The sequence below is a fragment of the Phocoena phocoena genome, chromosome 1 (genome assembly GCF_963924675.1).
Source record: "Phocoena phocoena chromosome 1, mPhoPho1.1, whole genome shotgun sequence".
Lineage (NCBI taxonomy): Eukaryota > Metazoa > Chordata > Mammalia > Artiodactyla > Phocoenidae > Phocoena > Phocoena phocoena.
Genome location: NC_089219.1, coordinates 145,672,555 through 145,697,385, shown reverse-complemented (window position 1 = coordinate 145,697,385; position 24,831 = coordinate 145,672,555). Strand labels below are relative to the sequence as shown.

General features: G+C 35.7%; 1 protein-coding gene across 1 annotated transcript in view; it reads left to right on the top strand.

The window, feature by feature from the left end:
- Positions 1-24,831, top strand: part of PPP2R5A (protein phosphatase 2 regulatory subunit B'alpha) — a 94,326-nt gene that overhangs the window by 47,980 nt on the left and 21,515 nt on the right. Inside the window, exon 3 of the mRNA XM_065891017.1 lies at positions 2,611-2,712. Coding sequence (XP_065747089.1) covers positions 2,611-2,712 — 102 coding nt within the window. The remainder of the gene's footprint in view (positions 1-2,610; positions 2,713-24,831) is intronic.

Sequence of the window (24,831 nt, the reverse complement as noted above, 5' to 3'; positions counted from 1 at the left end):
ATCTGAGGTGTAATTATGATTTAATGAGACTGATTTTTAATAAATATACAATAATTAATGTGCTCAAAAGAATGTTTTTTTTAAATAGTCCATTTGAAAGATTATCCATCCATTCCAATGATGGTGTCATTGCTTTATAATAGTTTGGGAATTCAGTAGCCACAGTGGCTGGTGGCTACCACATTGGATAGTGCATATCTAGAGCTTAGGAGAAAGATATAAGCTCAAGGTAATACAGATTGATAGATAATTAACATGCAGCTGAATAGCTGCGGAGAAAGAACATCTAAAGGGGGAAGAAAAGACCAATGAAAAACTATGGGGCTCTCAGCAGTGGATAAGGGAGTCAGGTCTAAAATAAATCTTATTTAGGACATTTTGATATCATATATGTAGATTCTATAACACTGAATTTTAAACAAAACGTGAGACAAGTTAAATGATGTAAACAAGAGTTTGAAATATCTGCTGTGAAAAGTATTGAAGTAAGGTTGTTTAGGATACTGTTTATTAATTATTTAACCATATTCTCCATCAAACTGTAGAAATTTGTTTCGGACTTGTGGTTTTTGTATTTTGGTGCATAACAAATACAAAAAATTCATTTGAAATAATTAGAGTCACTGAGTACACAATTTAAGCTTAAATGTTGGTTATAGAAGGTTATAGCAAGTATAATCTAAGCTATAAACTATACAGTTTAGTTGCCTTAATTTCTTTCCCTGTGCCTGATATATGTTCTGGGGGAAGAGCAAAATGTGCAGGAAAGTTAAATTTGACCCTAATGTACTAGCTGAGTTTTCTTTCATCATATTGTACTAGAAGACCAATTAAAAGGACTTAGGACATTTTGGTTTTTTTTTTCTTTTTAAAAAACAAAATAAAAGCCTTAAGATTTTTTTAAACATTAGCTCTAGAGAGAACATTAATCAAAATGAAATTAGCTTCCTCAATTCCACAGATAATTAAAAGAGACAGTTTGAGAATATAAGTATTGATTATTGATAGACTTTGTATTTTGTTCTTTGTTTTGTGTTTGTCATTAAAAAATGTTCAGGGGGAAAATGCAATATTTCCACTTTATTGATTTCAAATGGTTTGTATTCAGGAATTTTGAAAATCCTAGGGAAGATATTTTTATCTCTCTAAAGTTGTTGCCTCAGATATTGAAAGTACTCAAATATTTGAGTCAAGTTATTTTGTAATTTTCTATTTACTAATAAATTCTGAGATTTAATTTCTTTTCCCAAGTAAAAAGATGCGTGTGTTTTGTCCTTTTTTTTTTTTTTTTAAACTTCTGGGTACTTAATTTCTAGATAAGAAGCGAACTCACCCACTTAGTTCTTTAAAGCTCTTCTGTGTATTTGCTGTATACAGTTAATTTTATTGGTGGCTACAAGGTTTAACTTTTACTACCAACAATAATAAGTATGATTTCAAAGGCAAATTATGCCCTCCTATGGGATATATTTCCTTTTCAAGTTCTATCTATGACTTTCTGCCACTCTGTGAAATTGATATTTATCAAACTATTTATTGGCTCTGCCTTCATATACTGGCTTTGAGTTCTAGCAAATCAAATTCTGGATTATAACTTTCTAAGTCTTATGGTTATAGTAATTGACCATTAGCAGTTGTTTGGATTACCATAGATGCTACTTCATAAGAATGGTTGGGAATTTGCTTGCACCACCAAACAACGCTTGTCTCATCCTCTGTTCCCCAAATAATTAATCTTAAATGACCAACGCCTCAAAATTAGGGCCTTACATGTTTACTAAACCATTTGGTCTGTCAGTCTGTTCATCATTCTTCAACGAATTTTGAGTTGGGCTCACAATCCATCCTTTGCTAGAGAAAAAGGATATGTAGTTTACTTTGGTACTAAGACAGACAATGTGAAAGATGAAGTTATAACCTAAAATGAAGACTCTGAAATGAAGAGTCTCAAAGCATATCCTTATTTCAGAGAGATTAATATATTTTTAAAAAACACTCAGAGTTAATGAAATACAGTAAATTAAGTCATCATGGGGTATTATAACTCTGTCTGTAATGGTAGTGAATAACTGTGTCTGTAATGACAGTGAAAGTATTCTACCCCCATCCTCCTCTTCTTTAGTGTGATGTGTATGTGTAAGAGATATTTTACCAAACTCTTGGGTTATAAGGTAAGTAAATGGCTGGGTTAGAATATGGGGGGAGTTGTGGAAAGATGAAAAGAATCAAGTTAGGGATAGGGAGAGTTAGGAACTTTATGCTCCGCCCCCCAGTTCCCTCACATCCTCTTTTTTTTTTTTTTTTTTTTTTTAAAGCAAAACTTGGAAAGAAAAACTTGTGATTTAAGGAAGAGGAGTCTAGAGGTAATCTGTACGAAGTTTGATATCTATAGAAGTCAGAATTATGGGACAGAGAAAAGAGAGAAACAAATGGCTGCCTTCATATCTTGAAGAGATTTATAGGTTTTGAACTAAGCTTACAGCCACAACTTAACCTTTTTCTTAAATAAAGTTATCTTAAAAATATTTCATTTTGCATTTTTTAATTCAATTAAGCAACAAAAACATACGTTTATTTAGAACATGAATCTAAATTTATTTTTCTTTACAGATCAGTGCTAACATCTTCCGAACTCTTCCTCCAAGTGATAATCCAGATTTTGATCCAGAAGAGGATGAGCCCACACTTGAGGCCTCTTGGCCTCACATACAAGTATGGAACATAACTCTGTATTGACAATTTTTGCATTTATGATATTCTGCTGAAATCACAGAACTCTGTTTTAGACCTGAGTGTCTATTTAAAGTACTTGACTTTTTTTTTTTTTTTCTTTTTTTGCGGTACGTGGGCCTCTCACTGTTTTGGCCTCTCCCGTTGCGGAGCACAGGCTCCGGATGCACAGGCTCAGCAACCATGGCTCATGAGCCTAGCCGCTCTGCAGCATGTGGGATCTTCCTGGACCGGGGCACGAACCCGCGTCCCCTGCATTGGCAGGCGGACTCTCAACCACTGCGCCACCAGGGAAGCCCTAAAGTACTTGACTTTTAATGTGTTTTCTTAACATTTTCTTTTCTCAAAATATTGCTTTTCACTTTTTTTTATTGTGGTAAAATACACTTAACATTTACCATTTAAACCATTTTAAAGTGTATTCTGTAGCATTAAGTGCATTTTTAATGCTATGCAACCATCACTACTATCTAGTTCCATAACCTTTTCATCACCCCAAATGGAAACCCCCTTGTCATTAACAGTCATTTGCCATTCTCCCACCCCCACAGCCCCTGGCAGCTTTTCATCCACATTCTGTCTCTATGGATTTGCTTGTCCTGGATATTTAATATAAATGGAGTCATATAATATGTGGCCTTTTGTGTTTGGGTTATTTCACTTAACATAATATTTTCAGGGTTTAACAATATTGTAACATGTATCAATATGTCATTCCTTTTAATGGCTGAATAATATTCCATTGTATGGACATACCACATTTTGTTTATCCATTAATCAGTGGATGGACATTTGGATGGTTTCTACCTTTTCGGTGTTGTGATTAGAGCTGTTAAGAATGTTACACATTCATGTACAAGTTTTTGTTTAACATCTGTTTCCCATAGATTTTGATATGTTGTGTTTTTGTTTTCATTCATTTCAAAATATTTTCTGATTTCCTCTGTGATTTATTTGGCCCATTAGTTATTTAGGAATGTGTTTAATTTCTACATATTTGTGACTCCCAGATTTCTTTCTGTTATTGATTTATAATTTTATTCCATTGTGGTTGTAGAATGTACTTTGAAGTTTTCAATCCTTTTGAATTTATTGAGGCTTCTTTTTATGGTCTAGCATATGGTTTATCATGGAGAATGTTTCATGTGTACTTGAGAAGACCATGTATACTATTGTTGGGTGGAGTGTTGTGTTGAAATCTCTTAGATCTAGTTGGTTGTTTAAGTCTTCTGTTTCTTTGTTGATGCTCTGTCTAGTTCTGTCCATTATTGAAAGTGAGATATTGAAGTCTCCAACTATTGTTGTTGAATTGTCTATTTCTCTCTTCAGTTCTGTCAGTTTTTGCTTCAGGAATTTTGGGGGCCCTATTGTTAACTGCATATGTTTATAATTGTTTTATCTTCCTCTTGGATATGTCCTTTATCATTATAACTCTAATAACAGTTTTTGTGTTAAAGTTCATTTTTTCTGATATTTACTGTCACTGCTGCTGTCTAACTCTCTTTTGGTTACTGTTTGCATGATATGTCTTTTCCATACATTTACTTCTTATCTGTTTGTTTCTTTGAATCTAAATTGTGTTTTTTAGGAATTCCCTTGTGGTCCAGTGGTTAGGACTCTCCACTTTCACTGCTGAGGGCCTGGGTTCATTCCCTGGTCAGGGAACTAAGATCCTGCAAGCTGCACAGCATGGCAAATAAATAAATAAATAAATAGTGTTTCTTGTAAGCAGCATGTAGTTGGAACCCGTTTTTTTTTGTTTGTTTCTTTCTTTCTTTTAATCAATTTTGACCACCTCTGCCTTTTGAGCAGTGTTTAATCCATTTACATTTAATGTAATTACTGATAAGGTAGGATTTATGTCTTCCATTTTGCTGTTTTATGTCTTATATCTTTTTTGTTCCTCTATTCCTCCATTATTACCTTTTGTATTAAATAGGTATTTTCTAGTGTACCATTTTAATTCTCTTGTTTCTTTAACTATATTTTTTTGAGTTACTTTCTTAGTATTACCCTAGGGATTACAATTAGCATCTTAAAACAATCTAGTTTGGTTGAATACTAACTTAAGTTTAGTAGTATACAAAATTTTGGTCCAGTATACCTCCATTCCCTCCCACTTCCTTTGTGGTATTACTGTCATACAAATTAGATCTTTATGCAGACATAAAATAGCATCTTATTGCACTTTGCAGATATTGCATTTTTTACAAATTGAAGGTTTGTGGCAATCCTGTGTTGAACAAGTCTATCAGAACCATTTTCCAACAGCATTTGCTTACTTCATGTCTCAGTGTCACATTCTGGAATACTTCAGACTTTTACATTGTTATATTTTTTTATGGTGATCAGTGATCTTTGATGTTATTATTGCAAAAAGATTACAACTTCCTGAAGACTCAGATGATGGTTAGCATTTTTTAGCAATAAAGTATTTTTTAATTAAAGTATGTACACTTTTTTTAAACATAATGCTATTGCATACTTAAGAGACTGTAGTGTACACATAACTTTTATATGCATTGGGAAACCAAAAAATAATGTGACTTGCTTTAGTGCAGTATTCGCTTTATTATGCTGGTCTGGAACCAAACCTGCAATATCTCCAAGGTATGCTTATACATTGTACACCCGTCAACACAGTTTTGTAATTATTGCTTTATGTGGTTGTCTTGTAAAGCAGGAGAACAAAAGAGTTATAAATAAAAGTACATTTATACTGTCTTTTATATTTACCTATGTAGTTACCTTTACCTCTTTATTTCTTCCAGTGGATTCAAGTTATATAAGGTGTCCTTTCATTTAAGCCTGAAGGATTCCTTTTAGTATTTCCTGTAAGGTGCAATAGTATTTCCTATTTGTCTGTTGATCTGGGAATCTCTTAATTTTCCCTTCGTTTTTGAAGGAGAGTTTTGCTGGCTATAGAATTCTTGGCTAACTGCCTTTTTCCTTCAACACTTCGAAGGTGTCATCCTATTGGTGCTCTGGTGTCCATGGTTTTCTTGTGACAAGTCAGTTATTAATCATATTTAGGATCTGATGTATGTGATAAGTTATTTATTACTTGCTGCTTTGAAAATTTTCTTTGTCTTTAACTTTCTGTCTGTTTGATTATGATGCCTCTAGATATGCATCTCTTTGACTATTCTAGCTGGACTTCAGTGAGCTCCACTTAATAGTTCATTGTATAAATTAATACTTTTCATCAAATTTGGGTTGTTTTTAGCTATTTCTTCAGCTATTTTTGTTCATCTTTCTCCTCTCCCTCTGAGACTCCCAGTATGTATATCTTGGTATGATTGATGGTATCCCACAGGTCTCTGAAGCTCTGTTCATTTTGTGTTCAATCTTTCTTTCTACACCTCAAACTAGATAATCTCTATTGACCTTTCTTCTGCCAGCTCAAACTGTTTTTCATTGTTTTTTGTGAGACAGCAAATTTACTGAAGTCCTCACCCGGCCATTGCATAAGTCCATCTCTGTAGCACATCTTTTTAGTTGAGACTGAGGGAGGGATAGTCTTCTTGTCCTAATGCCATTGTGTGACAACTCACTCCTCATAATAATTGGAAAATTGGTAATAAAAATTTATTATATAGATTGGTTCAAGATGGTGGAGTGGAAGGATGTGGTCTCACTCCCTCTTGCAAGAGCACTGGAATCAAAACTAACTGCTGAACAGTCATCGACAGGAAGACACTGGAACTCACCAAAAAAGATACCCCACATCCAAAGACAAAGGAGAAGCCACAATGAGACAGTAGGAGGGGCACAATCACAATAAAATCAAATCCCATAACTGCTGGGTTGGGTGACTCACAAACTGGAGAACACTTATACCACAGGAGTCCAACCACTGGAGTGAAGGTTCTGAGCCCCACGTCAGGCTTCCCAACCTGGGGGTCCGGCAATGGGAGGAGGAATTCCTGGAGAATCAGACTTTGAAGGCTAGCGAGATTTGATTGCAGGACTTCGACAAGACTAGGGGAAACAGAGACTCCACTCTTGGAGGGCACACACAAAGTAGTGTGTGCATTGGGACCCAGAGGAAGGAGCAGTGACCCCACAGGAGACTGAACCAGACCTACCTGCTAGTGTTGGAGGGTTTCCTGCAGAGGCCAGGAGTGGCTGTGTCTCACCACGAGGACAAGGACACTGGCAGCAGAAGTTCTTGGAAGTACTCGTTGGCGTGAGCCCTCCCAGTGTCCGCCATTAACCCCACCAGAGAGGTAGGCTGGTAGGCTCCAGTGTTGGGTCTCCTCAGACCAAACAACCAACAAGGAGGGAACCCAGCCCTACCCATCAGCAGACAAGCAGATTAAAGTTTTACTGAGCTCAGCCCACCAGAGCAACAGCCAGCTCTACCCACCACCAGTCCCTTCCTTCAGGAAACTTGCACAAGCCTCTTAGATAGCCTCATCCACCAGAGGGTAGAAAGCAGAAGCAAGAAGAACTACAATCCTGCAGGCTGTGGAACAAAAACCACATTCACAGAAAGACAGACAAGATGAAAAGGCAGAGAGCTATGTACCAGATGAAGGAAAAAGATAAAACCCCAGAAAAACAACTAAATGAAGTAGAGATAGGCAACTTTCCAGAAAAAGAATTCAGAATAATGATAGTGAAGATGATCCAGGACCTCAGAAAAAGAATGGAGGCAAAGATCGAGAATATGCAAGAAATGTTTAACAAAGACCTAGAAGAATTGAAGAACAAACACCTAGAAGAATTAAAAAACAAACAAACAGAGATGACCAATACAGTAAGTGAAATGAAAAATACACTAGAAGGAAGCAATAGCAGAATAACTGAGGCAGAAGAATGGATAAGTGACGTGGAAGACAGAATGGTGGAGTTCACTGCTGTGGAACAGACTAAAGAAAAAAGAATGAAAAGAAATGAAGACAGCCTATGAGACCTCTGGGACAACATTAAACGCAACAGCATTCGCATTATAGGGATCCCAGAAGGAGAAGAGAGAAAGGACCCGAGAAAATATTTGAAGAGATTATAGTCTAAAACTTCTCTAATATGGGAAAGGAAATAGCCACCCAAGTCCAGGAAGCACAGAGAGTCCCAGGCAGGAAAAACCCAAGGAGAAATGGGCCGAGACACACAGTAATCAAATTGACAAAAATTAAAGGCAAAGAAATATCATTGAAAGCAGCAAGGGAAAAAACGACAAATAACATACAAGGGACCTCCCATAAGGTTAACAGCTGGTTTTTCAGAAGAAACTCTACAAGCCAGAAGGCAGTGGCATGATATATTTAAAGTGATGAAAGGGAAGGAATTTAAAGGGATGAAAGGGAACCTACAACCAAGATTACTCTACCCAGCAAGGATCTCATTCAGATTCAACAGAGAAAAGCTTTACAGACAAGCAAAAGCTGGGAGAATTCAGCACCATCAAACGAGCTCTACAACAAATGCGAAAAGAACTTCTTTAAGTGGGAAACACAAGAGAAGAAAAGGACCTACAAAAACAAACCCAAAACAATTAAGAAAATGGTCATAGGAACATACATATCGATAATTACCTTAAATGTGAATGGATTAAGTGCTCCAACCAAAAGACACAGGCTCGCTGAATGCATACAAAAACAAGACCCATCTATATGCTGTGTACAAGAGACCCACTTCAGACCTAGGGACACATACAGACTGAAAGTGAGGGGATGGAAAAAGATATTCCATGCAAGTGGAAATCAAAAGAAAGCTGGAGTAGCAATACTCATATCAGATAAAATAGACTTTAAAATAAAGAATGTTACAAGAGACAGGAAGGACACTACATAATGATCAAAGGATCAATCCAAGAAGAAGATATAACAATTATAAATCTATATGCACCCAACATAGGAGCACCTCAATACATAAGGCAACTGCTAACAGCTCTAAAAGAGGAAATGGACAGTAACACAATAATAGAGGGGGACGTTAACCCCTCACTTACACCAATGGACAGATCATCCAAAATGAAAATTAATAAGGAAACACAAGCTTTAAAGGACACAATAGACCAGATAGATTTAATTGATATTTATAGGACATTCCATCCAAAAACAGCAGATTACACTTTCTTCTCAAGTGGGCACAGAACATTCTCAAGGATAGATCACATCCTGGGTCACAAATCAAGCTTCAGTAAATTTAAGAAAATTGAAATCATATCAAGCATTTTTTCTGACCACAATGCTATGAGATTAGAAATCAATTACAGAGAAAAAAACGTAAAAAACACAAACACATGGAGACTAAACAATACGTTACTAAATAACCAAGAGATCACTGAAGAAATCCAAGAGGAAATCAAGAAGTACCTAGAGACAAATGACAACGAAAACACGATGATCCAAAACCTATGGGATGCAGCAAAAGCAGTTCTAAGAGTAAAGTTTATAGCATTACAAGCCTACTTCAGGAAACAAGAAAAATCTCAAATAAACAATCTAAACTTACACCTGAAGAACTAGAGAAAGAAGAACAGACAAAACCCAAAGTTAGTAGAAGGAAAGAAACCATAAAGATCAGAGCAGAAATAAATGAAATAGAAACAAAGAAAACAGTAGCAAAGATCAATAAAACTAAAAGGTGGTTCTTTGAGAAGATAAACAAAATTGATAAACCATTAGCCAGACTCATCAATAAAAAGAGGGAGAGGACTCAATAAAATTAGAAATGAAAAGGGAGACGTTTCAATAGACACCACAGAAATACAAAGCATCCTAAGAGACTACTACAAGCAACTCTATGCCAATAAAATGAACAACCTGGAAGAAATGGGCAAATTCTTAGAAAGGTATAACCTTCTAAGACTGAACCACGAAGAAATAGAAAATATGAGCAGACCAATCACAAGTAATGAAATTGAAACTGTGATTAAAAATCTTACAACAAACAAAAGTCCAGGACCAGATGGCTTCACAGGTGAATTCTATCAAACATTTAGAGAAGAGCTAACACCCATCCTTCTCAAACTCTTCCAAAACATTGCAGAGGAAGGAACACTCCCAAACTCATTCTATGAGGCCACCATCACCGTGATACCAAAACCAGACAAAGATACTACAAAAAAAAGAAAGTTACAGACCAATATCACTGATGAATATGGATGTAAAAATCCTCAACAGAATACTAGCAAACAGACTCCAACAGCACATTAAAAGGATCATACATCATGGTCAAGTGGGATTTATCCCAGGGATGCAAGGATTCTTCAGTATACGCAAATCAATCAATGTGGTACACCATATTAACAAATTGAAGAATAAAAACCGTATGATCATCTCAATAGATGCAGAAAAAGCTTTTGACAGAATTCAACACCTATTTATGATAAAAACTCTCCAGAAAGTGGGCATAGAGGGAACCTACCTCAACATAATAAAGGCCATATATGACAAACCCACAGCAAACATCATTCTCAATGGTGAAAAACTGAAAGCATTTCCTCTAAGATCAGGAACAAGACAAGGATGGCCACCCTCACGACTGTTATTTAACATAGTTTTGGAAGGTCCTAGCCACGGCAGTCAGAGAAGAGAAAGAAATAAAATGAATGCAAATTGGAAAACAAGAAGTAAAACTGTCACTGTTTGCAGATGACATGATAGTATACATAGAGAATCCTACAGATGCCACCAGAAAACTACTAGTGCTAATTTGGTAAAGTTGCAGGATACAAAATTAATGCACAGAAATCTCTTGCATTCCTATACACTAATGATGAAAAATCTGAAAGAGAAATTAAGGAAACACTCCCATTTACCATTGCAACAAAAAGAATAAAATAGCTAAGAATAAACCTACCTAGGGAGACAAAAGACATGTATGCAGAAAACTGTAAGACACCGATGAAAGAAATAAAAGATGATACAAACAGATGGAGACACATACCGTGTTCTTGGATTGGAAGAATCAATATTGTGAAAATGGCTATACTACCCAAAGCAATCTACAGATTCAGTGCAATCGGTATCAAATTACCAATGGCATTTTTTATGGAACTAGAACAAAAATTCTTAAAATTTGTATGGAGATACAAAAGACCCCGAATAGCCATAGCAGTCTTGAGGGAAAAAAACGGAGCTGGAGGAATCAGACTCCCTGACTTCAGACTATACTACAAAAGTACAGTAATCAAGACAATATGATACTGGCACAAAAACAGAAATGTAGATCAATGGAACAGGATAGAAAGCCCAGAGAGAAACCCACACACCTTGGTCAACTAATCTATGACAAAGGAGGCAAGGATATACAGTGAAGAAAAGACAGTCTCTTCATTAAGTGTTGCTGGGAAAACTGGACAGCTACATGTAAAGAATGAAATTAGAACACACCCTAACACCATACACACAAAAAATCTCTAAATGGATTAGAGACCTAAATGTAAGACCAGACACTTTAAAACTCTTAGAGGAAAACATAGGAAGAACACTCTTTGACATAAATCACAGCAAGATCTTTTTTGATCCATCTCCTAGAGCAATGGAAATAAAAACAAATGTCAACAAATGGGACCTAATGAAACTTAAAACTTTTGCAAAGCAAAGGAAACTACAAACCAACCAAAAAGACAACCCTCAGAATGGGAGAAAATATTTCCAAACGAATCAACAGTCAAAGGATTATTCTCCAAAATATATAAACAGCTCATGCAGCTCAATATTAAAAAATAACCAACTCAATACAAAAATGGGCAGAAGACCTAAATAGACATTTCTCCAAAGAAAACATACAGATGGGCAAGAAGCACATGAAAGCTGCTCAACATCACTAATTATTAGAGAAATGCAAATCAAAACTACAGTGAGGTATCACCTCACACCAATTAGATTGGGCTTCATCAGAAAATCTACAAACAAAAAATGCTGGAGAGGGTGTGGAGGAAAGGGAACCCTCTTGCACTGTTGGTGGGAATGTAAATTGATACAGCCCCTGTGGAGAACAGTATGGAGATTCCTTAAAAAACTAAAAATAGAATTACCATATGATCCAGCAATCCCACTACTGGGCATATACCCAGAGAAAACCAGAATTCAAAAAGACACATGCACCCCAATGTTCATTGCAGCACTATTTACAATAGCCAGATCATGGAAGCAACCTAAATGCCCATCAACAGATGAATGGATAAAGAAGATGTTGTACGTATATACAATGGAATATTACTCAGCTGTAAAGAAAGGATGAAATTGGGTCATTTGTAGAGACATGGATGAATCTAGAGACTGTCATACAGAGTGAAGTATTGTCAAAAAGCGGAAAACAAATATCGTATATTAACACATATAATCAGAACCTAGAAAAATGGTAAAGATGAAGAGGTTTGCAGGGCAGAAATTGAGACACAGATGTAGAGAACAGATATATGGACATTAAGGGGGGAAAGTGGCAGGGGGTGGGGGAATATGTTATATAAGTAGGACCAAATCTTCCATGAAACCTTCCCAAACTAATTCTATCTAGCTCTAACTGCTTCAAACATTCCCCTCAAATATGTGACCTTAATATAATATCATCTAAGGTTCACTCAGTTGAATCACATTGGCACTACCACATTTGATACTTCAGTAACTAGAACTCTTTAGATAAGATTCAGAGTAGAACATCTTACACTTCTTACGCTGTATTATGAAAACTGTTACAAAAATTCCATTATAGCTATAAAATATAGTTACATGTGTTTAGAGTTTCTTTTGCACATGTTCTTATATAGCTAGTCTTTATGATTATTGGGTTTTTTTACTATATACATTAGGTTTTATTTTTGTTCCCCAGAATGTCTAACTAAAATACTCTGAGAAGACTCATATGACACCTTCAGTTTACAGATATTTTCTTATTTTCAAAATAAGCAAAGCTCTGAGGGAGAAAGTGAAAGTAACTCTTGCCTAATGCTTTATAATGAGTTTAATATTTTCTTATTGAGCTGTAGTTGATTTACAATATTATATTAGTTTCAGGTGTACAACATACTGATTCAAAATTTTTATAAATTATACTCCACTTATAGTTACTATAAAATGTTGGCTGTATTTCCTGTGCTGTACAATGTATCCTTATAGCTTATTTATTTTACACATAGTAGTTTGTACCTCTTAATCCCCTGTGCCAATCTTGCCTCTCGCTGCTTTCTTCTCCCCAGTGGTAACCACCAGTTTGTTTTCTATATCTGTGAGTTTGCTTCTTCTTTGTTATATTCACTAGTCGGTTTTATTTTTTAGATTCCACACATAAGTGATATATGATATTTGTCTTTCTCTGTCTGACTTATTTCACTTAGCATAATACCCTCCAAGTCCATCCATGTTGTTGCAAATGGCAAAATTTTCATTCTTTTTTTATGGCTGAGTAGCATTCCATTCCATTGTGTATATGTATCTTTTTTAATCTATTCATCTGTTGCTGGACACTTAGGTTGCTTCCATATCTTGCCTATTGTTTTTGTTTTTCTTTTTGGCCGCACCACGTGGCATGCAGAACTTCCCTGACCAGAGATCAAACCTGTGCCCCCTGCAGTGGAAGTGCAGAGTGTTAACCACTGGACCATCAGGGAAGTCCTTACCTATTGTAAATAATGCTTCTATGAACATTGGCGTGCATGTATCTTTTCAAGTTAGTGTTTTTGTTTTCTTTGGATATATACCCAGGAGTGGAATTGCTGGGTCCTATGGAAGTTCTATTTTTAGTTTTTTGAGGAACCTCCCTACTGTTTCCACAGTGCCTGCACCAATTTACATTCCCACTCATAGTGCACAAGTCTTCCCTTTTCTCCATATCCTAACCAACATTTGTTATTTGTGGTCTTTTTGATAATAGCTATTCTGACAGGATGACTTTTGTATTTTTAAGATAGTATTAGTGACCTAAAATCTGCAGGCAAGCACAGTGAAGCACAGGTCACACATCTGACCAACAGCATTGTTTATGAGACTGCTGGTCATTTTAGCTAATTATATTACATATACATCATCTTATTTAATCTCTATAGTAAAACTATGAAGTAGGTTTTGTTCATATTTTATAGATAAGCTTAGATGAAGCTAAAATAGATTAAGAATCCTGCCCAAGATTATACAAAAAGTAAGTGGTAGAATAAGATTTACAACAAAAGTGTTACTCCATAGTCCTTGCTCTCCATTATTAAAAGCTTTACTGCCTCCTCTAGATATCATCTATGGCTCTAAAACAAGTATATACAAATTCTTATGAAGTTTAATTCATACCTTTTTAGCTTCATTAAGCACCAATAAATAAGATCTCCCACTAGCTATCACTTTTTCTTTTTTAGCCCTCATAAATGACTTTTTAAAGGTATAATTATACAGGTACAGATGTGCCTTAGTTAAATGGAACTAAAGTTTATATATACACATTCTAACAAGAGATAAAGAGAATTAGTATCATTACAAAGTACGGTGAAATGGAAATGATTCTGGTGACAGACTTCTACTCAAATCCCAGTTTTGATAACTTTTCTACAGAAATGGCCTTAGTTAAGCTGTTAAATTTCTCTGCATCCTCCTTTATGAAACTGGCCTAAAACAAGGGCCTTGTAAGAACTGAATGGGATAACATCTGAGTGGAATCTAGCACAATTTTTTTAAACTGTACTATCTGTTTTCTTTGCCTTCCCATTTTTAAATATATATACTTTTGATATTTAGGAAGAGGTATATATTTTTTGTTATGGTTACCTTTATGCTGATACCTTTAAATGATACCCTTGGTTCCCTCTTTTGTAGTTAGTTTATTCATTCTCAGAATGAACAATATTGAAGGTAGTATTTCTTCCCCCACTTCCTTCCTCTCTAGCATCTCCTGTAAAGTAATAGCCTTTTACTTTCACAGTAAATACTTATATACATAGCAATTCAGAGCTTCTTCTATTTCCCATACTCTTCTTCCCCTCCTCCAACTCCCTATTTTTGATAGTTGTACATAGTTAGAATATATAACTTATTTTATACTATTCTGTCACCTTTATGCCCAACACTTGTCATTAGTTCTACAAGTAATATATTTAATATTTACTATCAATCCTTATGAAAAGTTTCTCTGACCATTTCTTGGTAATTTGAAGCTCATTCTTTAGTAGAAGGGCTCATGGGACCACTACTTCCTGAGTTGTTGCATGTTTCATCTCAGTTTGTCTCTAGCATTTATGTTTAAAGATCAATTTGAATTGATATAAAATCCTTGGTTCAGCTTCTTTCCTTAATTTCCTTAAGTACCTTAAATATGTTATTCCATTGTCTTCTTATTTCAGTCTGATTTTTTTCCTCTTATATTCTTGGTCTTTCTGCCCAAAGGATATTTTTCCTTTAATGGCCAGTTGGTTTTTTATTTTTGTTTTTTGGTTGCACTGGGTCTTCGTTGCTGCGCACAGGCTTTCTCTAGTTGCGTCGAGCAGGGGCTACTCTTTGCTGCGGTGCGTGGGCTTCCCATTGCAGTGGCTTCTCTGGTTGTGGAGCACAGGCTCTAGGCGTGCTGGCTTCAGTAGTTGTGGCTCGCGGGCTCTGGAGTGCAGGCTCAGTAGTTGTGGCACACGGGCTTAGTTGCTTCTCAGCATGTGGGATCTTCCTGGACCAGGGCTCGAACCTGTGTCCCCTGCATTGGAAGGTGGATTCTTAACCACTGCGCCACCAGGTAAGTCCCACCAATTGCTTTTCTTGGTCTATACATAAGTGTTGATTTTTTCTACATCAGTTTTCCCAGTTGAATAGTGTTCTTTTGCTGTAAAAAAAAAAAAAACTTTTATTTTTGAAAAGTTTTCTTCAATAATACTTTTTAGTATTTCTTTTGTTCCACCACATTGTTTTCTTCTTTGGGAATACCTGCTGTTCATATGTTGGCTCTTTGCTTCTGTCTGTATATATCACTTTCTCTTGAAATCTTTTTGTTTTTCTTATTTCTTTCTTCATTTTGTTGGATTGTTTTTAATTTTTCTTTTTTCCACACTCTTTTTCATTTTTCCATTACTCTGGTTGAAAGGCAGACTGACAGAATCAATATTTAGTTTTTCCAGCTTCAGTAGTAGAGACATGCAGGGGAAAGGGAATGGGTGTTAGATTAGCTAAGCAACGATGCCTGCCACAGGCTTGAACCATTGGAGGCAAGAGTCTATCCTGAATAAAATGAAAAATGATAGATTTGTTAATGACAATAGGATGGATAACATCAGCTATTTTCTACATAGTTCCTGGGAGATAGAGAGGAACCTTGCTTTTATATATGGGTGCTCGGTGTTGCTTCAGATTATATTGTTTGTTTGTTTGTTTGCTTGTTTTTGGCCGCACTACATGGCTCGCGGGATCTTAGTTCCCCAACCAGGGATTGAACCCAGGCCCTCAGCAGTGAAAGTGTGGAGACCTAACCACTGGACCACCAGGGAATTCCTCCAGATTGTATTGTTGAGTTTTTATTTTACCAGGACTTATATTTATTAGTGCCATTTCATTCTATTTTTATTATAAAAGATGAGAAAGAAATTTATATTCTAAACTATTTGGGGCACTTTAAAGCAATAGTCTGCCTCATTATTTATTCACTCTGTCTAGCACCTATACATCCAAATAAAATGGAAGAGGAATCCTAGGATTAGTGTAAACTGATAAAATTTTTGAGATTTATCAGCACATTAGAGCTTATAGAATAGAAAAACTGAAGTGGTAAACTATGTTTTAATAGCACTGCACAGGGTTCATCTGAAATTTCATGCCATAGTTGGTATAAAATTAGTGATAATAGGTTTAATGATGCAAAGGTTTTAAAAGCATGAAATTCTCATTAGCCAGTAAGTTATATATATTTTTAATCACATGTAGTTGGATAACCTGAAAAAAAATCTGTCTTTGAATTTTTAAAAACAATTTTTCCATTAAGATATTTTTATATGCCCTTGGGAATTAACAGTAAATATTCAGCCATATATACAATGTGCTTTCTGTTTTTCACTGGTATGATTTGAAGTTTACTTAAATTCACTGGAACTAGTGGTTCTTAACATTTTAGGAGATGGTGAGTTGCTTTCAAAATATGATTTTTTAAAAATGAGTTTTCTCTCAAGACAAATTCATACAAGAAGTATTACATAGCCATGGTCTTCTGATTAAAAGGCTCTGCTCTGGATATATATGTTTATAGTTAAAAATCTTTCTAGTAACTAAAATTTGGTATACGGTTTTTAAATTTGGCAATCAGATGGTCTGTTAAATGTGAAGTGAACTCATTGATAGGATTTGTCAGTAGCTACATCATCATACTTTTTTTAGCGTGGAATGTTAAAGCTGTTCTCATGAATGAACTTATAGAGAGTATAGCACTGAGGAGGTTTGCTCAATGAAAATGTCATTCCTTGTTGTTAATATATCTTGAATCATGTCACCTGGAATTTTTTTTTTGTACTAAAAGTTTACATTTTACATATAGCTTATCAGGTCTTTGATGCTAGAAATTAATTTGCCAGGATGAAAAATAAATATTAAATTTAGTTAATGGGGAATAATCTCAAGTAATTTCAGACCTTTCAAATTTTTGTTTCTTCAGCCGTTTTGTGAATTTTCTAAAAAGGTGCTAATTTACAATTTCTTTTTACTTTTCTTTCCACACTGTAATGGAAATACTAATGAACAATGGAATAAATGGAATAAAGAAACACAGACGAAAAGAACAAAAGAAAGGCCATTTTAGCACTGGGGATCACTATCTGGCCATATCTTTTAATTTACTGAGTATTATATGATAATTATTGATGTAAAACAGCTATAAGTTATTTTTAAATTTTCTTTCCTAAGTATTATTGCTTTGTATTTATTGAAGACCAACAAGATAGTAATTTTCTATATGCCTACTTCTAGATAATTAGAGAGGCATGACTGCTATACTAGCTTGGAATACAGGCAGGTTATGTAGTATTTTTATTTTCTTTTATCAACTATCTTCTTTTTTTGGCACAGATAATTAAGATGTAATTATGTAGGATACTGAATAGAACACAGACCTTTTTAGGATAACTTGATTTGAGGAACTAGAGGCTCTTCTTTATGATCTGTATAAGTAGAAATTTAAAGTGGGGACATATATATTTTATAATGTACACCTTCACATCCAAATAGCTCTTGACCAGATGCTATATTTTAAATATTTGCATGTTCTAAGAATAAAAAATTATAGGGACTATGACTTAATGCACCAACACTTATGCACAGAAATAGAAAAGGAACATCTTTTATCCTTATTTTAAGGTTGAGAAACATTTTCATTACTTTGACCTTTTTAATTGTAAATAGTTATTTGTTATTAATTATCTTTTTAATTATTATGGTTAAAAGAGCAGCGGAAAAATAGGCTGATCATATTTAAGCTATTCAAGGTTTGTGCAGAATATGTCCTGTTTTTAAAAGGAGAAAAAAAAAAACAACCCAGATTCTTATAGGACTAAGATTTTGTTAGTGTTTGCTATGTACCAGGCAGTGTTCTAGGCACTTAATATCCGTCATTGAATTTAGTATTCGTTAATTCTTACATAAATTCTTTCAAATATTAAATCAATTTTTAAAGCCCCATTTAAATTAGCTTCCTCTTAATGGAGGTTGGAAAACATTCAGTCAGCATAGTCCTTGAAAAAGAGCCTCTGTGTATTTGTAAATCATTAAAGTTGCTTTTAAGTCTGCCTTTCTAAGCCAAACATTTCTAGTTCCTTTAGCTTTTTATATAGGTCTTATTTTCAAATACATTAATGATCTATGCTCTTTTGTGGTGTGCCTTCTAAAATCTTTTATTGGTAAAGACCAGAATTTTACGTATTTTATTTTAACTGCCTTAGGAAGGACACAGTCAGAACTGAATAGAATGCTAAGATTATCCTTCTTTCCTTACACTTTTTAGTTATCCTTCATCTTTTAGGGTATTTTTTGGATTAAAGGAATAGGAGGACCTTGAACATATGTGAAGATTGCCATTTTATTAGAGAAATAAGCCCATTGCTGAAAGTATCTGTTGTCCCTTTGCAGCACTGTTTGTTAGGTTCTTGGAGCAAATTATTTTTTCATGTGGAAGAACAAAGAGAAACTTTAATACAGAAATACAAATACAGTTTCTCAACTATGGTTTTCATTCATTCAGCAAATATTTATTGGGCATCTCTTGTGTTTCAGGCATTATTCTAAATATTGGGGGTAAAGCATTGAAGTAATAAGCAAACTGTCTTGCACTCTAGGGGAAAAGAATAAATAATACTATGTCAGGGTGTGATAAATACAAGAAAAAAAGTAATGCAGAATAAAGGGTATAGAGAGAGTGACAGTGGGGGCGGGGTAAAGTTTTATAGAAGCATGGTCTTAGTTGTGCCATATTGAAGATTTTTAGCTCTGTAGGTCACTCGTGTTTTTCTACCTCTGTTTGGGATTACTGAACATGTATTTAACCTTTTGTCATCATCTCTTCAGTGGTGCTAAGTTGGTTGCATAAAAGCTTTTTGCTACTCATCTTGACTGGTCACTTAATTAATGTTCACTGTGTCAGGTAAGTGATGGAGATGAAACCTGTGTAAGAAATGATATGTCATATCTGTGATAGGCACAGGTTTCAACTGTATATGTGATTTAGAGGATTCATTTTGATCTGGAGCTTGATGTCATGTAAGTCTCCCAAAAGACATGCTATTACTGTTAAAACTAATAAGCCTTAAGCCCTGAATGCATGCCATGCTTGACTCAGGGCTAACTTGGCCCCTCCTTACCACAGCTTTTAACTTGGAATCTGCATAAAGAGTCTCTGATTTCATACCCACCAGCCCCTACGCTACACCATCTTCTTCTTGAGACATCTACCTTTCTTATAAAAGCCCTCCTCTTTCTTCTTGATTTGTCCAAAATCACACCTAATGCAGGGCTCAAGTTTTATGTCCTCCTTAAAACTTTCCTGTTGACCTTATTCCACAGTGATATAGCCCTTTTCTAAATGTCTCCTGAACTCATAGTTTGTGCCATATAGTTTTTGTGTATATACCATTTTATGTGTTTTTATTTTTGTCTTACCTCCCCAGTACGTGAATGAGCTTTTCAGAGCTTACCTGCTATCTGTTCACACTAAACATAGTTAAAGGAAAACTTGTTTCTTCTACCCTAAACATTTCTGACACCAAATATATAGATTTTCCGCACCAAGAAATTCTTCAGTTCTCTGTGAACATCAACTGGGGGTCCTACAATTTATTCATTCTGACACTGACTACCCAGAGTTAGCAAGGACCCCAGGGGTTAAAGGCTCAGTCCATCAAGACTGGGGTCTTGCCATCACTGCAGTTGGCAGTCGAGAGTCTGGGCCTCCCATACTTCTGACTAATTGGCTATAAATCTGGGGTTACCATGACCCACTCTTCTGGTTCAATAATTTGTTATAACAGCTCACAGAACTCAGGGAAACACTTTACTTACTGTTACCAGTTTATTATAAAGGATATAACTCAGGAACAGCCAAATAGAAGAGATGAATAGGGTAAGGTGTGGAGAAGGGGCTTGGATTTTCCATGAACCACCCTCCCAGCACTTTGACGTGTTCACCGACCCAGAAGTTCTTCAAACCCCTTTGTTTAGGATGTTTCTGATGGTTGTATCACGTAGGCATGATAAATTAAATAATTGGCCATTGGTGGCTAAACTCAATCTTCTTCTCCCCTTCCTGGAGGATGGGGGCTTGGGCTGAAAGTTCCAACCCTCTGATACTATGGTTGGTTCCTCTGATAACCAGCCTTCATCCTCCAGCGTCACTTCATTAGCATAAACTCATAACCATAAACTGTGGTTGAAAGGGGCTTATTATGAATAACAAAAGATCTTCTTCTCACTCTTTATCGCTCAGGAAATTCCACGGGTTTAGGAGCCCTCTGCCAATAACCAGGGATGAAGACCAAATATATATTTCTTATTTTATCACAATATCACAGTAGCCCAGTATTAGAGATGAAAATAGGCACTGAGCAGGTTGTGCCAGTGAAACTGCATAGCAGTTTGTGAGAATGTACTGACACTTCACAAGACTCTGATAATTTTTGTATATCTTTTTGCATGTGTTAGCCCAAAGCAAAATTATCTATATAGTTGGTTGATTAGAAAATTATTTATAAATAAAAAACTAATATCAACTTCTATTTTTTCTTGTTATATTCTTTTTCTTAAGGGTAAATTTTTTTTTTATATACAGCAGGTCCTTATTACTCATTAATTTTATACACATCAGTGTATACATGTCAATCCCAATTGCCTAATTCATCACACCACCACCACCACCCCACCAGCACTTTCCCCCCTTGGTGTCCATACGTTTGTTCTCTACATCTGTGTCTCAATTTCTGCCCTGCAAACCGGTTCATCTGTACCATTTTTCTAGGTTCCACATATATGCGTTAATATACGATATTTGTTTTTCTCTTTTTGACTTACTTCACTCTGTGTGACAGTATCTAGATCCATCCACATCTCTACAAATGACCCAATTTCGTTCCTTTTTATGGCTGAGTAATATTCCATTGTATATATGTACCACATCTTCTTTATCTATTCGTCTGTCAATGGGCATTTAGGTTGCTTCCATTACCTGGTTATAGTAAATAGTGCTGCAATGAACATTGGGGTGCATGTGTCGCTTTGAATTATGGTTTCCTCTGGGTATATGCCCAGTAGTGGGATTGCTGGATCATATGGTAATTCTATTTTTAGTTTTTTAAGGAACCTCCATACTGTTCATAGTGGCTGCAGCAACTTACATTCCCAACAACAGTGCAAGAGGGTTCCCTTTTCTCCACACCCTCTCCAGCATTTGTTGTTTGCAGATTTTCTGATGATGCCCATTCTAACTGGTGTGAGGTGACACCTCATTGTAGATTTGATTTGCATTTCTCTAATAATTAGTGATCTTGAGCAGCTTTTCATATGCTTCTTGCCCATCTGTATGTCCTCTTTGGAGAAATGTCTATTTAGGTCTTCTGCCCATTTTTGTATTGGGTTGGTTGTTTTTTTTATATTGAGCTGCATGAGCTGTTTATATATGTTGGAGATTAATCCTTGGTCCGTTGATTGGTTTGGAAATATTTTCTCCCATTCTGAGGGTTATCTTTTCGTCTTGTTTATGGTTTCCTTTGCTGTGCAAAAGCTTTGAAGTTTCATTAGGTCCCATTTGTTTATTTTGGTTTTTATTTCCATTACTCTAAGAGGTGGATCAAAAAAAGATCTTGCTGTGATTTATGTCAAAGAGTGTTCTTCCTATGTTTTCCTGTAAGAGTTTTAAAGTGTCCGGTCTTACATTTAGGGTCTCTAATCCATTTAGAGATTTTTTGTGTGTATGGTGTTAGGGAGTGTTCTAATTTCATTCTTTTACAATGTAGCTGTCCAGTTTTCCCAGCATCACTTAATGAAGAGACTGTCTTTTCTCCCCTGTATATCCTTGCCTCCTTTGTCATAGATTAGTTGACCATAGTGCATGGGTTTCTCTCTGGGCTTTCTATCTTGTTCCATTGATCTATGTTTCTGTTTTTGTACCAGTACGATATTGTCTTGATTACTGTAGCTTTGTAGTATAGTCTGAAGTCAGGGAGTCTGATTCCTCCAGCTCCACTTTTTCCCCTCAAGACTGCTTGGGCTATTCGGGGTCTTTTGTGTCTCCATACAAATTTTAAGATGATTTGTTCTAGTTCCATAAAAAATGCCATTGGTAATTTGATAGGGATTACGTTGAATTGATAGATTGCTTTGGGTATTATAGTCATTTTCACAATATTGATTCTTCCAATCCAAGAACATGGTATATCTCTCCATCTGTTGGTATCATCTTTAATTTCTTTCATCAGTGTCTTATAGTTTTCTGCATACAGGTCTTTTTTCTCCCTAGGTATTTTATTCTTTTTGTTGCAGTGGTAAATGGGAGTGTTTCCTTAATTTCTCTTTCAGATTTTTCATCAGTAGTGTATAGGAATGCAAGAGATTTCTGTGCATTAATTTTGTATCCTGCAACTTTACCAAATTCATTGATTAGCTCTAGTAGTTTTCTGTTGGCATCTTTAGGATTCTCTATGCATAGTATCATGTCATCTGCAAACAGTGACAGTTTTACTTCTTCTTTTCCAATTTGTATTCCTTTTTCTTCTGATTGCCGTGGCTAGGACTTCCAAAACTGTTGAATAATAGTGGTGAGGGTGGACATCCTTGTCTTGTTCCTGATCTTAGAGGAAATGCTTTCAGTTTTTCACCATTGAGAATGATGTTTGCTGTGGGTTTGTCGTATATGGCCTTTATTATGTTGAGGTAGGTTCCCTCTATGCCCACTTTCTGGAGAGTTTTTATCATAAATAGGTGTTGAAATTTTGTCAAAAGCTTTTTCTGCATCTATTGAGATGATCACATTGTTTTTATTCTTCACTTTGTTAATATGGTGTATCACATTGATTGATTTGCGTATACTGAAGAATCCTTGCATCCCTGGGATAAATCCCACTTGATCATGGTGTATGAGTCTTTTAATGTGTTGTTGGATCCTGTTTGCTAGTATTTTGTTGAGGATTTTTGCATCTATATTCATCAGTGATACTGGTCTGTAATTTTCTTTTTTTGTAGTATCATTGTCTGGTTTTGGTATCAGGGTGATGGTGGCCTCATAGAATGAGTTTGGGAGTGTTCCTTCCTCTGCAATGTTTTGGAAGAGTTTGAGAAGGATGGGTGTTAGCTCTTCTCTAAATGTTTGATAGAATTCACCTGTGAAGCCATCTGGTCCTGGACTTTTGTTTGTTGGAAGATTTTTAATCACAGTTTCAATTTCATTACTTGTGACTGGTCTGTTCATATTTTCTATTTCTTCGTGGTTCAGTCTTGGAAGGTTATACCTTTCTAAGAATTTGTCCATTTCTTCCATTTTATTGGCATAGAGTTGCTTGAAGTAGTCTCTTAGGATGCTTTGTATTTCTGCGGTGTCTGTTGTAACTTCTCCTTTTTCATTTCTAATTTTATTGATTTGAGTCCTCTCCCTCTTTTCTTGATGAGTCTGGTTAATGGTTTATCAATTTTGTTTATCTTCTCAAAGAACCACCTTTTAGTTTTATTGATCTTTGCTGCTGTTTTCTTTGTTTCTATTTCATTTATTTCTGCTCTGATCTTTATGATTTCTTTCCTTCTGCTAACTTTGGGTTTTGTTTGTTCTTCTTTCTCTAGTTCCTTTAAGTGTAAGGTTAGATTGTTTGAGATTTTTCTTATTTCTTGAGGTAGGCTTGTATAGCTATAAACTTCCCTCTTAGAACTGCTTTTGCTGCATCCCATTGGTTTTGAATCATCGTGTTTTCATTGTCATTTGTCTCTTGGTATTTTTTTTTTTTTTTTTTTTTTTTTTTTGCGGTACGCGGGCCTCTTACTGCTGTGGTCTCTCCAGACGCACAGGCTCAGCAGCCATGGCTCACGGGCCCAGCCGCTCTGCGGCATGTGGGATCTTCCTGGACCGGGGCACGAACCCACGTCCCCTGCATTAGCAGGCAGACTCTCAATCACTGCGCCACCAGGGAAGCCCTGTCTCTTGGTATTTTTTGATTTCCTCTTGGATTTCTTCACTGATCTCTTGGTTATTTAGTAACATATTGTTTAGTCTCCATGTGTTTGTGTATTTTATGTTTTTTTCCCTGTAATTGATTTCTAATCTCATAGTGTTGTGGTCAGAAAAGATGCTTGGTATGATTTCAGTTTTCTTAAATTTACTGAGGCTTGTTTTGTGACCCAGGATGTGATCTCTCCTGGAGAATGTTCTGTGCGCACTTGAGAAGAAAGTGTAATCTGCTGTTTTTGGATGGAATGTCCTATAAATATCAATGAAATCTATCTGGTCTATTGTGTCCTTTAAAGCTTGTGTTTTCTTATTAATTTTCATTTTGGATGATCTGTCCATTGGTGTAAGTGAGGTGTTAAAGTCTCCCACTATTTTTGTGTTACTGTCGATTTCCTCTTTTAGAGCTGTTAGCAGTTGCCTTATGTATTGAGGTGCTCCTATGTTGGGTGCATATAGATTTATAATTGTTATATCTTCTTCTTGGATTGATCCTTTGATCATTATGTAGTG